The sequence below is a fragment of the Bicyclus anynana genome, chromosome 17 (genome assembly GCF_947172395.1).
Source record: "Bicyclus anynana chromosome 17, ilBicAnyn1.1, whole genome shotgun sequence".
NCBI lineage: Eukaryota > Metazoa > Arthropoda > Insecta > Lepidoptera > Nymphalidae > Bicyclus > Bicyclus anynana.
In genome coordinates, this window is record NC_069099.1 from 5,027,164 (window position 1) to 5,045,962 (window position 18,799).

Below are 18,799 nucleotides of genomic sequence, written 5' to 3' on the forward strand. Positions count from 1 at the left end.
GTTACCTATACCTACCTAATCGTGATAGCCCAGTGGGTATGACCTCTGCCTCCGATTCCGGAGGGTGTCGGTTCGATTCCGGTACGGGGCATGCACCTCCAACTTTTCAGTTGTGTGCATTATAAAAAAATCAATATCACGGGTCTTCAAACGGTGAAGGAAATCATCGTGAGGAAATCTGCGTGAGAATTTTCTTAATTCCCTGCGTGTGTAAAGTCTGCCAACCGCATTTGGCCAGCGTGGTTATTGGCTTTAATCCCTCTCATTCTGAGAGGAGACTTGAGTTCAACAGTAGGCCGATTAAGGGTTGATAACGATACCAACCTAAAAACTAATAATTTATTCTGTTACAAACTTGATTCAAATATTATTTATACTTAGGACTTTTATGATATTATAAAGCAATTACATTATATCACACAAATTGCCTGATGTTTCCCTACCTAATTATCAAATTGTTTGACTTGCCTAAAGTGCATGTAAAAATAGTACCCACTTAATATTATCTAGGTACGCAGTTCTTTCTGCTTAAGCTGAAAGCGTAACGTGTTACTATTCTTTGTCATCCAGTTACCTCTCTAAATCTATTTTGTTTACTTTTATCTTTTGAATACACTTACTTAGGTATATAAAGTTTAGTTTTTAAGCTGTTAGGATTTTGATATTTTAGACTAGAATGATAGACGTTAGCCAGTTACCAGTGTCCTATTTTTATAACAACAGTGCAGTTAGGTAGAACTAAATATTTACGACTGTCAAAACGCAGTCGATGTGATACAGCTCTAATGTCGCAGCCCGTACCGACAGCAAGATTGATAGCTTCTTCCATTGCAAACTGTTTTAGCGCTTTTAGCTAAACCAATATTTGAGCTGTACTGCCCATTATAGTGCACTGCATATCTGTATTGCATAGATATATGTCATCATTATTATCGTCGTTAACAGCCCATATACGGCTCACTGCTGATCTCGAGTCTCCTCTCGGAGTGAGAGGGGTTAGGTAAATAGTGCGGATTAGCAGACTTCTATTCACACACAAAAAAAAAAATTAAAAAATACGTGATCCGTACTAAAAACAAATTCTTCCTGTATAATGAAACTTGTAAGTTGATAATGATAATAAATATGTAGCTACAATACGCGTGCCCACAATGCGTTTCCCAAATAGGCAGATGCAAATTTTCAAACAGCGTTTAGCCGGTACTTAAGTGCATTACCAGCTTTTTTCGCTCCAAGTTTCCACTTGTGTGTTGCGGCCAACATGTGGAAACGGGGGTGAATACGGAATGAGGGTGAACGGTGAATTCCTCGTAAACACGCTGATTTTCTCCGTAGGCGGTTACCGCAGACCGCTATTGGCATTTTGAATAACATTTAGTTATTTCGTGGACTTTCCTGTCTTGCGTGCGGAATTCGGATGTGAAAATTCGGAAAATTTTATTTCAATCCACGTGAAGTTAGCACTTGTTTGCAATCTCATTGTTGTGTGTAGTATAATTTTAGTGCTCACTTTTCTGTGATTTTGTGAAAATTATTTAGTTGTTTTTGCTAATTAATTTTAACATTTTTGACGGCCTCCGTGGCACAGTGGTATGCTCTGTGGATTTACACGAGGTCCTGGGTTCGATCCTGGCTGATGGGAGGCTTCGGCCGTGTCTAGTTACCACCTACCGGCAAAGACGTACCGCCAAGCGAATTTCAGTAAAATACCGTGAAAAAACCGTCAGAGGTAGTTATAGGTATAAATTTGTACCTCTTCCATCTTAGACTGCTTCGTTACTTAACATTAGATGCGAGATCTGCAAACTTTCGCGTTTTTATTATTAGTAGGAAGTAGGATAATTTTTTTAAACATCTTAATTTACTACTGATTATTTAAACGTTCATAAATCTGCTACGAAAATGCCGCCAAGCTCCAAGCTCCAACGTCAAGTCCAACTGACTTCAAACGGATATTGCAAGCGACTCCCTGACAGGTGCTAGGAGAGAGACGTAATGCAATATGCCTCGCAAATTGGTATGGCGACGCCGGTCTGGACTTGTGAAAAGACAGAGTTTATTACGTCAACTTATATCTCAACTTAGTACGTAAATACGACTTATTTACGGCCTCCGTGGCGCAGTGTTATGCGCGGTGGACTTACAAAACGGAGGTCCTGGGTTCGATCCCCGGCTGGACCGATTGAGGTTTTTTTAATTGGTCCAGGTCTGGCTGGTGGGAGGTTTTGGCCGTGGCTAGTTACCACCCTACCGAAGACGTACCGCCAAGCGATTTAGCGTTCCGGTACGACGTCGTGTAGAAACCGAATGGGGTGTGGATTTCATCCTCCTCGTAACAAGTTAGCCCGACTCCATCTTAGATTGCATCATCACTTACCATCAGGTAAGATTATAGTCAAGGACCAACTTGTAAAAAAAAATATAAATAAAAAAAAACTTCAAAGCTTCCATCGAGGCCTCAGACCAATAACATTCTATTGGACTTGTATCGCACTCAAATTCACAAAAAAAATTGTCTGCCGTTTTTGAGGAGGGCGAAGTAAACTCACACATAGAAAATATTTAACACCAATAAATATATTATGTGTCCTTACACTACACGCAACTATAAATTTTAAATGGTATAACATACACGTGTAATTTTAACACGATTAAACATCGATTTTGTAGATGTAAATGTTAGATCATGATCATACATTTTTGACAGAACGCTAACCTCTAGCGGGGCAGGTCCTATAGAAAGTAATCGGTTTGAGATAGCTATAGCTAGATAACTACTTACTCGTAAGAGAAATGTTCCATTAGTGCGTCACGATCTGTTGCGACGTCGCAGCGTTGTTTTACATATATTTTAAATGACATACCACATTATGGCGTTAGGTTATCGCAGCGACAGTTCAACGGAGCTCCGTTGCTACATTTCATTACTTTCGATTTAGATAGATAGATAGATATTCTTTATTTGCACACCACAAAGACAAATATAAGTGAAATAAAAACATATTAAGAAGAGATCAGCATACAAAAGGCGGCCTTATCTCTAAGTAGCGATTTCTTCCAGGCAACCTTCGGTTTAGGAAAACTCAAGGACATCAGCAGGTGGCGTAAAACAAAAATAACCATAGTATTAGTAATACACATACATAGAAATGATTTACTATTTAGAATGAATGGGTGTCCTCTTGCACTGGACACTGTGGGCCATCGAAACGTGGATGTGACATACAATGTGTTAAATCGTTGCAACAACGCTTCGCGCTAACGTGGCATATCCCTTAGACTTTGTTTCAAAGAACGCTACAATTCTTCGCGACAATAAGCTAAAGGCATTCTTCAAGTCTGCTCATGTAATTTATAAGAAATCCAATCCACTGTATCCCATAAATTAGATAGTTTCCAGGGAGTAAATAAATGAAGTAAATATATATTAGGGCACAGATGGATGGATCGCGCGGAACGGCGACAATTGCAGCCAACAGATGCAGGCAACACTGATACGGAGCGGTATTGTGTAGTATTGCTGCCTCGGGGATATACGAGAGGCGCGCAAGCTATGAGAGATAGCGGAAAAAGGTATAAGAGATAGCGGAAAAAAGCTTTGAGAGATAGCGGAAAAAAGCTATTTGCTTTCGTCATCATCATCATATCAGCCGATGGATGTCCACTGCAGGACATAGGCCTTTTGTAGGGACATCCAAACATCACGGTACTGAGCCACCTGCAACCAGCGAATCCCTGCGACTAGCTTGATGTCGTCAGTCCACCTGGTGGGTGGTCGAACAACACTGCGCTTACTAGTGCGGGGTAGCCATTCCAGCTCTTTGGGGCCTCTTCGAACTATGTGCCTCACCCATTGCCACTTCAGCTTCGCAACTCGTTGAGCTACGTCGGTGACTTTGGTTCTTTTGTGGATCTCCTCATTTCTGATTCGATCACGCAGAGATACTCCAAACATAGCTCGTTCCATCGCCGGCTGTGTGACTCTGAGCCTTCTTATGAAGCCCATAGTTAGCGACCATTTGCTTTCGTAGCCAAATTAATTTATACCGACAAATGTTATTAATGCGATTGTGAGTTTGTTCCGCTTTCACGTCTTGACGACTAAACCGATTTTGAAATTTCATTTACCAATGGAAACCTGCATTATCAGCAAATATCTTCATCATCATCATCACGTACAACCTATATTGGCTCATTGTTGAGCACGAGTCTGCCTCTCAGAATGAGAGCAGTTAGGCCTTAGTCCATTACGCTGGCTAAATGCGGATTGGCAGACACATAACCGAAGAGTTGGAGGAGCATGTCCCTGACCGGATTCGACCTTGATACTTGAGAATTCGAAGTTTTCTTTTACAGTTTGAGACACGTGATATGTAATATCTTAAAATGCACATAACTGAAAAGTTGGAGGTGCATACCCCTGACCGGATTCGAACCTGCGCCCTCCGAATCGAAGGCAGAGATCATATCCACTGGGCTATCATGGCTCAGAGTATAATTTATCAGAGCAGTTCCATAATACGATTTATCAAGTTATAGTTATATAATCGATATTGAAATATCGATTATATTGGTTATTGAATATGCTAGTCGATCAGCATTGCTATTTTGTATTCTCTTCACCTTCATCTCTCCCTGTGTAACACATTACTATAGAAAGAGAGTGATAGATACAAATTAGCATGTGCAATTGAAATGTTTGCTTTGAGCATGCTTATTCAGGAGCATACTTAAAAACAGCATGCTTTTTGCTAGCAAATGTAATCTGATGATAAGCATGCTCGCATGGAGCATACTTAATAGCACGTTTTTAGCATGCTATTTTAGAGCATGTGTAACAGTACCTTAATAAAAACTCCTGTCATAAATCATACTCGTACATCCCAGCATAAATTGAACCAAGCCCTGATATGTAGTGTAGCTGATAGCTAACAAGCATTACGAACGCAATAAGCTACCGAACGATATGCCGTGTACCAATGCGACAGTGTTTAAATTGAGAAAAGTGCCAACGGATACGTTTTTCAGATCTGTTAGCCTGATTTAGTGGGGTTCGTGTGAACGAGCGAACTGGTGTTTTTATACGCGGGCTGGTTCGTTTTTTGTACAAATAATCAGCCTCGTTGTAAAATACAGCTGCTGTTTTTGTTGTTCCTATCCTACACATACTTTTTCGTAATTGTAGAGCTGTTTGTAATAGAAGCGTTCGTATCTTATGGGTTAGTATGGTGTACCTATCTACATGAGATACATGAGGCTTAGCATTTAAGTATGCCTTTAGTTATCGGGCATATCGCGAAGAAAGTCATGGTGTATTTCATAGTATCTTATGTGTGTAGTTTCTCTTAACATCAATGCGACAGTGTTTATTGAGAATAGTGCCAACGGATACGTTTTTCAGATCTGTTAGCCTGATTTAGTGGGGTTCGTGTGAACGAGCGAACTGGTGTTTTTATACGCGGGCTGGTTCGTTTTTTGTACAAATAATCAGCCTCGTTGCAAAATACAGCTGCTGTTTTTGTTGTTCCTACACATAATTTTTCGTAATTGTAGAGCTGTTTGTAATAGAAGTGTTCGTATCTTATGGGTTGGTATGGTGTACCTATCTACATGAGATACATGAGGCTTAACACTCAAGTATGCCTTAGTTAGCGGACATATCGCAAAGGAATATAGTCATAGTGTTTTTCATAGTATCTTAAGTGTGTAGCAATGATATATGCCTACACTTATAGGTATATTATCATCATCATCATCAACCTATATTCGGCTCACTGCTGAGCTCGAGTCTCCTCTCAGAATGAAAGGGTTTAGGACAATAGTCCACATACATAACACACGCAGATAATTAAGAAAACTCTCTAGTATGCAGGTTTCCTCACGATGTCTTTCTTTCACCGTTTAAGACACGTGATATTTAATTTCTTAAAATGCACAGAACAGAAAAGTTGGAGGTACAGCCCTGGACCGGATTCGAGCCCACACCCTCCGGAATCAGAGGCAGGAGTCATATCCACTGGGATATCACGGTAGTAGTAAGTTTAGCATTGATGGTCAGTTCCAAAGAGCCTTTCGTAGAAACGTAATGGGACAGTTTGAAGCGTGTTAACTGACACGAAGCAGTAAGTTCTAGTGTTTCCGGCAACGACATTATATTGTACCTACTTGGTTTCGGGGAATAGATCTCTCATTGAGTCGATTCCGTCTATCGGTCAGTAATTCAAATAGTTTCCAGAATTTGAAACGTTGAAGTTTTGATGACGTGCCAGAAAACAATCGTACTTGAGACGTCTTTGGCTCAATTACACTGTCTAAACTTTGACTGACCAATATTATTTTTTTAAAATTATATATACATTTTATAGTGATTTTTAGTTATTTATTCATACCAAATTGATGATAATAGTAGTAGAGGATAATATAGGAGATAATAGATAGTAGAGGAGCCTAAAAGATTTTTTTTGTATTAACTTGAGCTCGTCTGGTATGTTTAGAACAACACAAAAAAAACAACTTCAGAAATACTTATCCAATCAAGGTAAAGTGTGCGTTTCAAAGCATTTGACGAATTTAAAACAAAGGGAATGGGAGTATTCAAAAACCGAACAAAATAAAACTATTGTATTTCTGTTCTAGAGACACGCTGGCAATACTCGATCGATTCGAATGAATTCTACGACGCCTGAGTCTTTAGTTATAATTTTGTATTTACGTATATTTTTTATTTTTATTACAGAGATTTGCGAAAACTGATGATTTTAATGATATGAATGTTTGTTACTCTTTCACGCCTCGACTACTTAACCGAATTAGCCGAAATTTGGTATTGAGATATATTATAGCATGGATTAACACATAGCCTACTTTTTATCCCGGAAAAATCCATGGTTCCCGAGGGATTTGTGAAAAACTAAATTACACGCGGACGAAATCACGGGCGTCCGCTAGTAAGTAATAATTTGGCGATAGTAACTCGTAACTCAACAATACAACCCAACCCCTTTGAATAAATCACCATTGATAACGTGAACAGTAACTAACAATGTAATTGGGCAAACATAATCGACTCAAGGCTGTCACACGATATGATCTGTATCACCATAACCTATAATCTGGGATGTAATTGATGGCATAATTACATATATTCGGGCATGAATACGATTGTCCCAAATTATTGCTTGCAAATTGGCGGCCGAACTCTGCTATATTATGTTCTTTTAACTAACATGACTTATTAGATATGTATATATATAATTTATATATTGTAGGAAATAGTAGAATGAGACGGATATGACGTCAGGTGGCGCGACTTGTTTCTGTAAAGGGTAGGGAGTTAGAGAGGGGTAACGATCGGGCGGGAACGACTGGCTATATATGGCGCTCGTCGTACTGTCGGCTTCAGCTTTTGAATTTTAATCCTCCGTTATGCTATTCAAAATATTACCTCCGTTTTATATTTCGGCAATTAAGGGTATAGAATCTTATACCGGCTACCTGCCAACACCACCACGATCCAGTCTCCATAGCTGCCATCAATACTTACTTACTTATGGTATGAGGATAGGATGGATGACAAACTTTACTATACTAATCCTACTAATACTATTAAATGCGAAAGTTTGTATGGATGTATGTTTGTTAATCTTTGAAATTTGGAATGGTTATAGATTTTACTCTGGATTACCGCTGCTATTATGCTGCTATTCTGGATTATTATGCTACTTTTCAAATCCATGGATTCTCGAGATTTGCGAAAACCTGATGATTTTGATGGTATGAATGTTTGTTACTCTTTCATGCCTCGGTTACTGAATCACCTGGAATTTAAAAGCAGATATACAATATTATAGTCTGGATTAACACATAAGCTGCTTTTTATCCCGGAAAAGTCAATGGTTCCCGAGAGATTTGTGAAAAACTAAATTTGCGCGTGGACGAAGTCGCGGGCGTCCTTCTTCTTCTTAGCGTGGTCCCACTATGTGGGATCCGCTTTCCGACTTCTCGCCCACTTTGCTCGATCTTGGGCTAAGTCCGTCGGGCGTCCGCGAGTCTATACTAATATTATTAAGCTGAAGAGTTTGTTTGATTGAACGCGCTAATCTCAGGAACTATTGGTCCGATTTGAAAAATTCTCTCAGTGTTAGATAGCCCATTTATCGAGGAAGGCTATAGGCTATAAATCCCCATATTCTTACGGGAATGGGAACCACGCGGGTGAAACCGCGCGGCGTCAGCTAGTACTAAATAAAGCAATTTCTTAAAAAAACACATTACCTCGTATTTTAATGAACTCAAACAAATCCTTCGAACCGTACTAAATGGAACTTTTAGAGGAACAAAAGTAATTTAAAAGAAAGGTGTTGATAATGCAAAACCGGGACTCGAGTAAAAATCCTGCAATCTTGCTAGCGGATTGCCTTTGATCCGCCCGACCTCGGATAGGTACAAATTGCTCTCGGGAATGTTACCGGGCTGACTGGAATAGTGCTCAAATACAGGCTAAAGCTGGAAATAAGAGATTTGTGGAAAAAGTACGTCGCTTAGGCTTTAAAATTGTTACAAAATATTTTCATTACGTGCACTCTTTCATATAATATCAACAAGTTTATCAGACAATTAAACGAGATTTAAAAAAAAAAAAACAAAAATAGATTTTATATATATTTAGGAAACTAGCGGACCCGGTCAAGCTTTGCTAATGACTTGTGTGCACTTACTCTACTCCTACTCTATACCTACTCTACCCTACTTCTACCCAACCCTACCCCTATCCAACGCTGCCCCTACCTTACCCCTACCCAACACTAATATATTATAATGAAAGTAAACCAAAAATTGTGCATGTGTTTGGAGTAGCTAAATTCGAATTACATTTTGCGGTGATTTTTAGACACATTGTTGAGCATTGACTTGTAACGGAAAATCGAGTATTCGCCGTTTTTATGTTTGTCGAACTGAACAACGAGCCGAGCCAAGCATAGAGCTAAATATTGCTACAAACATCTTGATAATTCTAGCGAAAGCTCTATTCGATGCTCGTCAAAGATATTCTTCATGAAGATGTCAGACTTGATGATCGCGTGTGCTGAATTTATACTCACTGGTTGGTTATGTTAATAAAAAAGAAAAAGAAGGAAAATCGGTGGCTTCGAGACCACTGATTGTCACACTGGAAAGCAAGAGGAGTGCGGGGATGACAGGAGCTTGGCTCGGCCAAAAGCTCCAATCAAATCTGCTTGCTAGAATGTTCTCGTATTTTTCTGTGATGTAACATTCGCACGTATGCTCATTAGACGTGGATGTTCAAGTCTCATCATCATCATCATCATATCAGCATGGACGTCCAATGCAGGACATAGGCCTTTTGTAGGGACTTCCAAACATCACGATACTGAGCCACCTGCATCCAGCGAATCCCTGCGACTCGCTTGATGTCGTCAGTCCACCTGGTGTGGGGTCAGCCAACACTGCGTTTACTAGTGCGGGGTCGCCATTCCAGCACTTTAGGACTCCAACGTCCATCGGTTCTTCGAACTATGTGCCCCGCCCATTGCCACTTCAGCTTCGCAACTCGTTGAGCTTTGTCATGTATGTTCAAGTTTATCAGCACCTTAATAGTAAAAAAAAACTTTTTATCGTATGTATGCACTTATCGTAAACAAGGTCAAAGTTGTTGAACCAACAAAACTTGTACGATGTCATGTACAACATTTAAATGCTATACCATATAGGTCACGCCTCTCCATACCGTGCGTTGACTGCAATAAAACCTCACTCACGCCAAAGAGTACTCAGCTCATAAAACTGCTGTCACAGCACATTATTGCGTTTTGCTTTCACGAAGTTAAATGTAGAAAGCGTAAGGACACGACCCCTAATGACTTTTATTGTTGACTTTGCTCTCGGGGGAAAAAATAAAGCTAAACAATAGATGGAGCGAGAATTGTAAATGCTTTTAATATTACTGAAACTATTAAAATTGTATACTAATACGATGAAACAGTGGAAGCTGAGTAGATCTAAGTGTTTTTGCAAATTATTGTATAAAAAAATAGATACACTCCGTTTATCATATTACTAGCGGACGCCCGCGACTTCGTCCGCGTGAAATTCAGTTTTTCACAAATCTCTCGAGAACCATAGATTTTTTCGGCATGAAATGTAGCCTATGTTAATCCAGAGTAAAATCCATTTCCATATGGAATTTCAGTCAATCAGTATCAGTAATAGTGACGTTAAAGAGTAACAAACATCCATACAAACTTTGGCGTTTATAATATTAGTAGGATGAGGGTACTAACAGAGCCATGATGATAGCCTAGTGGATATGACCTCTGCCTCCGATTCCGGAGGGTGTGGGTTCGATCCGATCCAAAGCATGCACCTCCAACTTTTCAGTTGCGTGCATTTTAACAAATTAAATATCACGTGTCTCAAACGTTGCATACCAGGGAAACATCGTGAGGAAATCTGCATATCAGAAAATTTTCTTAATTCTTTGCGTGTGAGAAGTCTGCCAATCCGCATTGGGCCAGCGTGGTGGACTATTGGCCTAACCCCTCTCAATCTGGGAGGAGACTCGAGCTAAGCAGTGAGCCGAATATGGGTTGATAACGAACGAACGAACAGGGTACTAACAATATATATTCAGTTTTCGTGTATTTTTCTTCTTTACATTTGATTGTAATGCTTGCATGCCCTGAAGTGTCGATTTGTTTGCGATAGGTTTTCACTAACCATTGTACCGAAATGGTACCACATATTTAAAAATTGCAAGTAAATAACATAGAAGCGAGTAACGTTACAATCCTGCGTGAACGCAGCGATTGCGTCATCCGCTCCTTCCCCGCGCGGGCTCTGCTCGATGCCCGTCGGGTTTTGAACGACGAGCAGTGTGTCGCTCGCTATTAGAGTGGACGCACGTTCCGAATTATAAAAATTAAAACCCCGAATTATAAAAATTAAAACCTTTAAAGTGAACCCAAATTGTTCCTTAGTAAGTGCAGTGCGATTCCCCGCATTAGGGTAAGTTTTGAATGGCACATTAAAATACTTTATGCAACGTAATATCTCAATGTCACCTTCATCACGGCTTCTTTGTTCATTACTTCTTTGTGTGTGTATTTTATTTTTCTCTTACTTTTAGCTTACTTACATTATACTAGAAGAATTGTATCTTTTTTTATCATAATATTAGTGCAATAACCATGAACATTCGGTAAAATTAATTATTAGTCACATATTCTAGAATGTTCATACAACTTTTTCTTTGCTGACCCGCAATTCGAATAAATCTTCAATTTATTCGAATCATTTAGCCTTCAGCTTATTATATACTATTTTGTTTTAAATATTACTTCGTTCTGGTTGTTACCACCACACCGGCATTTCTTCTATGTGTAAGTACAAACCTGTTTCGCACATCCGCCGGTCAGTGGTCACCAGGACGAATTGATATAGCTACCGCTAATTAGGTACTGTATCGATTCCAGGGTTCGTCGCCTTCGACGCCTCCGTCGTCGTCGTCTTCGTCGTCGTCGCCGTTGCTCTTATTCTTCGAGGCACGGATTATACATCAGGATAATCAACGAATCGAATCATCTACGTGTACACGTGTCTACGCATCCGACGTGCCCTGAACCAAATCCCGTCGGGTTCTCCGCGCCCTGGTGCCACCTTACATCTCGGCATCACAACAGGGGAGTACTTCATACAGCAACATCAAAGATTAGCAGATAAAATACGGACTACCACGACCCTACAAATTTCGTGTGCCTACCGCGAGCTAGTATTTTAGATTAAATTATTGAATACAAATTATATTTTTATCTCACCGGATTTTATTTAATAATATCTCCGCCCAGCTCTCCGATGGTGCACCCGGTCCCGGTGCACCATCAGGTGGCCTATCTGATTGGTTCGTCAATTATTACTAAGTATAAGAACTCAGTTCAGTTTGTATGTACAACAGTCCTGAATTGATCACAGCAACCATTCGAACCTAAGAATACTTTTCCTTTACGTATATATCAACACCTGCCACTGAGGTCGTTAAGTTAATGTGCTGCTATTTAGCCACATATAGTAGCGTTTTAGAACTGTAAAAGGTTCTTTATAGTCCCGCTAAAGGCGACTTTAGTCTTGAAACTTTATAGTCCCGCTAGTCTTGAAAATAATCCTTTACGCGAGCTGTTTCAAACATTTTATTGAACGAATGAAAAATTTTACTACAACTGAGGAATAATTTTTCGTAGCCGTTTTGTTTGCGTAGCATTAGGTAAGCGCTTTGTAGATAAAAACGGAAAATACGTCTTTTATATCCTAGAGCGTAAAAATGGGAGTTTTTGCAGCGCATCTCGTACAATATACGCAAGTATTAACACAGCGGGATTTTTTTATTTTAATTTTCTTGTACAAACTTGTTAAGAATGTAAATATTCTGTTAAAATATGAAATTGTATCTTTGCATTTTAATTTTGTGATTTTTATCAAATAGTAGGTATAATAAAGTAAATTAAAGGATATGTCATGCGTTGCAGTTTTAAAAGAGTAATTTAATAATAATTAATAGGTATAACGAAATTCACCTTACTATTTATAGATATCTTTTTTTTTCAAATCAGACAAAAAAAAGATATCTATATATCTTGTAGATACTTTGTACTTTTGCCAACAGCCTCATATCACATCTGATTAAAGTTGCAAAACTGATTGCAGATTAAATTGGAACAAAAAAAAACTTTGTACAGGGTACCAATGATTTTATTAATAGTTAAGGCACCAGCGCATTGACGCTGAGGGAAACAAAGTCACCAATTTGCTTAATTTCATTTAGTCGCATAGTAGATAAACAACAAAAGTTACTTGAGCTTAATGATGACTAAATATTTCCAACAATTTGTCCATTCAGAAAGTGAAAAAAATGTATAAAAATATATTATTATTATTATATTTGTATAAAGCGGACGCCACGTGGTTTCACTCGCGTGGTTCGTTCCGGGACCCAATACGGGAATAAAATGTAGCCTATTTTCATCAAGGATAATTTTTGATTGCAACAGTGAAAGAATTTTTCATATCAGACTTACAAACGTACGTATTTTTTTTTTATTGAAACTATTATTTTTTCATTTTTAGTGTAAAATATGTTTATACTACGTATAAAAAATTACTTTCATACACAAAATGAACACCCTACCATTCCCTCCCCGCCTTAAATTCAAAAATACCTACTACTACTAACGTTCCCTTAACTGTCCTTTGTCATCATCACCAGACCCCTAATGACAGTCCAAACCCATCTAGGTGGAAAGTTCTCATCAATACAAATTAATCAAGGCCAAACACAAGGTAGCTACTATAAACCGTTAAAGAGTTCCCTTAATTAACCTTGGTCTTTATCACCAGTCCCCTAATGATAATCACAACCCAACAAGGTGCAAAGTTCTCACCAATACAAATTAATCAAGCCCAAGCCAACAAGATAATGGTTGTAAATGTATTTTGGCTCCATCATCAGATCGATGCATTCAAAAACCTTCATGAAATTGTAGTTCTTTAAAAAACTTAACGAAAAAAATTGCGAACACACTAGCAATCCATATAATTTTTAAAAGTTCCCCTCAATTTCTCCAAGTTTCCATCATCAGATCCAGACATGTTGAATATGGAACCACATGGGGAGGCTACTCTTTAATACAAACATTTTGAAATCGGTCCAGGCGTCTTCGAGTAATCGATGTACAAATGTACAAACATAAAAAAAACATACCGGCCAACTTCACCAGCCTCCTCATTTTTGAAGTCGGTTAAAAATCAATGAAGTTACAAGGAATGTAAGGTAAGTACTGTAATGTGCACGCACACACTTTACACACGATTTACTTAAGCACTAATTAGTTCACTCAATTACTTTCACTTAATTGTGTACAGTATCTACTTAGTACCCTACTGCTATCGCTGTAATACTAGACTGAGCCCGACTGTCACGAGAGGCTTGTATTTATAGACTAGTCAACGCAATAGTTGGTATATTGACATCGTGCTCGTCACGTGTCACAGACTGTATCCGGCTGTCAGAATATTGATAACATCCGGTAACAATACTGAATTTTTTCAGCCTACAGACTGTTGACATGCAGTCCTATAAACTACACCTACCTATTGTCATTTATTTACAAGAAGGTGAGAACGTCTCCAAATTCTCGTAAACTAAACAGCTTCAACTGTATGTTATGGCGGGGTAATCCGAAGTTAGAGTTAACCGCAAGCGGGTTGAGCGTGTAACAGGCATTGAGCCTCAGAGTCAATATCTCAGAAGACGCTCTCACCCGCAGGCTGACAGGCTTGTGGGGAATTACCGTCAACTAACGGTGATTCCCGAAAATATGATCGTGAACAATGATATTATTTGTCAAAGCTCTATGGTTAGTTTATTGTCGTATCGATGCCAAGTTGTAAAAACACGATAGCAAATCCTACTAATATATAAACGCGAAACATAAAACTTATAAACGCGAAAGTTGATATAGATGTTTGTTATGATGGAGGCAAAATACATTACCTTGTGTTTGGGCTTGATTAATTTGTATTGATGAGAACTTTGCACCTTGATTATGGGTTGTGATTATCATTGGGGGACTCTTTAAGCAACTTTTGAACTTTTTAAATTTGAAATATAGATAGATTTTGTCCTGGACTAAAATATTGGGCTACTTTTTACCTGATAAATCCATGGCATGGAAGTATGGTAATGATGACTCTTTCACGCAAAGACTACTGGTTGGATTCACTTTGTGTAAACCCTATTTCACGTTGACGAAGTCGCGGGTATCAGCTAGTTTATGATGTGGAGCTCAGACAGACCACGCTACAATGCGGGTAGGTGGGTTTATGGTGATAATGTTTACTTCATTAATATGACAGGGTTCTTTGAGACAAAGCTCGTCCGGGGAAGAACTACGCTAAAAAGATTTATAAAAAAAAAGATTTCGCCGTTCCTAGAGAATAAAATGGTAACTGCACTTACACGTGTATTATTATTATATTATTTTTGGGCTTTTATGTAACATAACTTTTACAGCTTTACTCATTTTGGACAAAATGTTCCACGCTTTCTTTCATAATAAATAATACTAATATTATAAAGAGAAAAACTTTGTTTGTATGTTTGTTTGTTTGTAATGAATAGGCTCAAAAACTACTGGACCGATTTTAAAAATTCTTTCACCATTCGAAAGCTACATTATCCACAAGTAACATAGGCTAAATTTTATTTTGGATAAAAAATAGGGTTCCGTAAGATACTTAGGTTTTTCGGACACAAGGTGTAAAAACCAACCAGAAAAGTAGGGTAGGGGTAGGTAGGAGTAGGGTAGGGGTAGGGGTGGGATAGGGGTAGTTGAAAGTTTACATCGAGTTTCACGCGGACGAAGTCGCGGGCGTCGGCTAGTATTAAATAAAGATGATTACCTACTTAACTATACCATTTCGCATAGGTATTTATCGTTCGTCACGAACTGAAATTGTTTATGTTTATTGTTTACCTGCGATCTAAAGATTTGCGATCTAAAGGGATCTCTTGAGGGAACTCTATCATCAAACTAAATGTCCGAATTATTTTGTAATTTTCAAGTGCGTGCTAAAAACGTGTTTTTTAGTTTTTTTTTAAACTATTATTTTTATTTAAACTTTCAATGAGTACTTACCAAATTGCGCTGAAACTTTTTAAAAAAAATATTGGGCGAAGTTTGAAACAAAAACATCATTTGAAATCCAATTGCAACAGCGTAGCCGGTGGTAGTAACAACTATTTTGAAACGCGCTTCCAAATTGGTTAAACAGAACTTGTTTCCTAGACGCGGCCCGTTCCATAGCGCCCAGTTTTTCCACAGCTATAAACTCGAAAGTTTGTTATGAAAAAAACATTCGATTTTGGGGGAAATTCGGCAGTTTCTGGCAGTTCGGAATTCCGATACCCAGTTTAGAACGCGAGCCTGTAGTAGCCATATCTCATGAAGCCAGATCAATGAAGGCTATAACATTGCCAGCCGATGATTCTACCGTAAGTTAGTTGAAAGAAAGAAAGAAAGAAAATATATTTCTACATTATGCCACATATCATAATTATCTAAGATATGTATCCCTGCGATATGTGGCATAACCTAGAAAAAGGTCCCAGCTCAGCATATTGCTATATGCTCCCCATAAACAAAGAACATACAGCGCTGATTTTTTGTTCGTTCGTCATCAACCCATATTTGGCACTACTGAGCTCGAGTCTCCTCTCAGAATGAGAGGGGTTATTTTCCACCACGCTGGCCCAATGCGGATTGGCATACTTCACACAAGTAAAGAATTGTAGGTTTCCTCACGATGTTTTCCTTCACCGTTTGAGACATGTGATATTTATTTTCTTAAAATTCACATAACTGAAAAGTTGGAGGTGCATGCCCCGGATCGGATTGGAATCCACACCCTGGTATCGGAGGCAGAGGTCATATCCACTGGGCTATCACGGGTAAGTTGGTATAGAAGCAAATTATGGAGATTCTACCGTGGCTTTGGAAGGTAGCAGGTCCGAGTACTCATTTGGGTATTTAACTATCTTTGTCGACGAGTCATTCGGAAAAATCTACACTTGGACGACTAAGGGTTGACCACCACAATTCAAACAACTCCATATTTGGTAACCTATATTATCTATGGTAACTTCCATGTGGTAAATGTGACTAGCACAGGCTGTTAGTCCAATTGTGATCGGGTAATATTTTGGAACTAATAGTCGCGTGGTCATAAACTGAAAATTGTTTCCACAACAAACTTGTTCATTGTTCGTCGTTCCTATTGGTATCCTGTGGCCTGATTTAAATTTCATGGCGTGTATGGAGGAAGGCTTTGTATTAGAAATTGCCGGCGCACCGATGTATCGAATATCGGAGTAAAAACTGCATGCAGATTTTATGTATCGCGGTTGCGTGGTTCAATGTGGTATCAGATTAAATAATGTATGTTTATTGTTTAGGCACATGTTCAATATACCTACGTCAACTTATAAGTTATATTAGACAACTTAGAAGTAATATTAGAACATCTAACAGTATACTGTTCGATGTTCTAATATTACTTCATCTTCATCATCATTATTATCAACCCATATTCGGTTCACTGCTTAACTCGAGTCTTCTCTCAGAGAGGGGTTAGGCCAATAATCTACCACGCTGGCCCAATGCGGATTGGCAGACATCACACACGCAGAGTATTAAGAAAATTCTCTGTTATGCAGGTTTCTTCACGATGTTTTTCCTTCACCGTTTGAGACACATGATATTTCTTAAAGTGCACACAACTGAAAAGTTGGAGGTACATGAACCAGACCGGATTCGAACCCACACCCTCCGAAATCGGAGGCAGAGTCATATCCACTGGGCTATCACGGCTATTAATGTTACTTGATAGTGAACTAATCTCTAGGGGTTTGGCTAATGGGAGGCTTCGGCTGTGACTAGTTAACCCTATCGGCAATTCTTTACAAGTTAGCCCTTGACTACAATCTCGCCTGATGGTAAGTGATGATGCAATCTAAGATGGAAGCGGGCTAATTTGTTAGGTGGATGATGAAAATCCACACACACCTCTTTCCGTTTGTACACGACATCGTATCGGAACGTTAAATCACTTGGCGGTACTTCTTTGCCGTTAGGAACTAACCAGAATCACGTATTTTCGTATATAAAATGATGAGTATTTCATCAAAATGAAGCTACTTACGGAAAATTACTTGATAGTAATCAATTGTAAAAATGTTCCACGAATCCTGGACTTAACTGCCATGAGTAAAGGAAAGTCTTCACGTGCAAAATGAATATCTTGGAAGCCGCTGACATGAACACGACATGTGATTTCTAGGAAGTAAAAATAGTTTCTAGGTGACCCACTTAAAATAAAGTAGGTATTGATTGTATATGAAAATGGCTTTGCTCCTAAATTTTTCATTCAAAACACTTTAATGAACACAGTGGTTTAATTTTATTTTAACAGCAAATAGTGAAGTCTTTTTCAGAGGTAGCTTACGAGGAAATATTTTTACACAGTAGGTACCACCTTTTGGCTAGTCCACCCTACCGGAAAAGACGTACCGCCAAGCGATTTAGCGTTCCAGAACGATGCCGTGTAGAAACCGAAAGGAGTGTGGGGTTTCATCTTCCTCCTAACAAGCTTCCACCTTAAATTGCATCATCACTTACCATAAGGTGAAATTGTAGTCAAGGGCTAACTTGTAAAGAATAAAAAAAAAACACAAACAATTTTAATAAAAAAAATTCAACCGACTTCCAACTCAAAAATTAACTTTAACTAAAAAGCAAAAAATAACATCTTACCTATGTTCTACCTTCTGATCGGTTTGGAGGCGGTGCCAAGCCAGTGATGTTTTAATTAAACACGTTTAAACAAACAGCTTTAATTAAAACACGACACTGGCTTGGCACCGCCTTCAAACTGATCAGAAGGTAGAAATCAAGTACATTGGATTCCGCCCCAATGCAACCAAGCCATCGAATATCTGAAATAGATCAAGAGTTCCATGTCCAATTAGGTGGAGCTTTGAAATATTCCACAGTTCAACTATACCCGTATCGCACGATGCTACCAACCGTTCGGTACAAGTGCACTAAAAAGACGTATTAATGGATTTCCCGTGTCCGGCTATTGCAAGGTACGGGAACTGGAGCGTGTAGTACCAATCGGTTCTTGTAGCTCTTTAAATACCTATGTCGTTTCATCATTATTATCAGACTAT

At 38.8% G+C, this 18,799-nt stretch overlaps 1 protein-coding gene across 6 annotated transcripts in view; it reads left to right on the forward strand.

The window, feature by feature from the left end:
• LOC112056541 (bifunctional methylenetetrahydrofolate dehydrogenase/cyclohydrolase, mitochondrial) overlaps positions 1-18,799 on the forward strand; it is a 54,750-nt gene that overhangs the window by 18,621 nt on the left and 17,330 nt on the right. For 2 of the 6 annotated variants that reach the window (XM_052886417.1, XM_052886418.1), the window contains 2 exons: positions 3,432-3,573; positions 11,493-11,828. The exons of 2 other annotated variants lie outside the window; for them this stretch is intronic. In XM_052886417.1, the coding sequence (XP_052742377.1) occupies positions 3,432-3,573; positions 11,493-11,739 (389 nt within the window). In that variant the 3' untranslated portion in view covers positions 11,740-11,828. Of the gene's footprint in view, positions 1-3,431; positions 3,574-11,492; positions 11,829-18,799 lie in introns of those variants that run through there. 2 more of the 6 variants (XM_052886420.1, XM_052886423.1) reach the window with 2 other exon arrangements.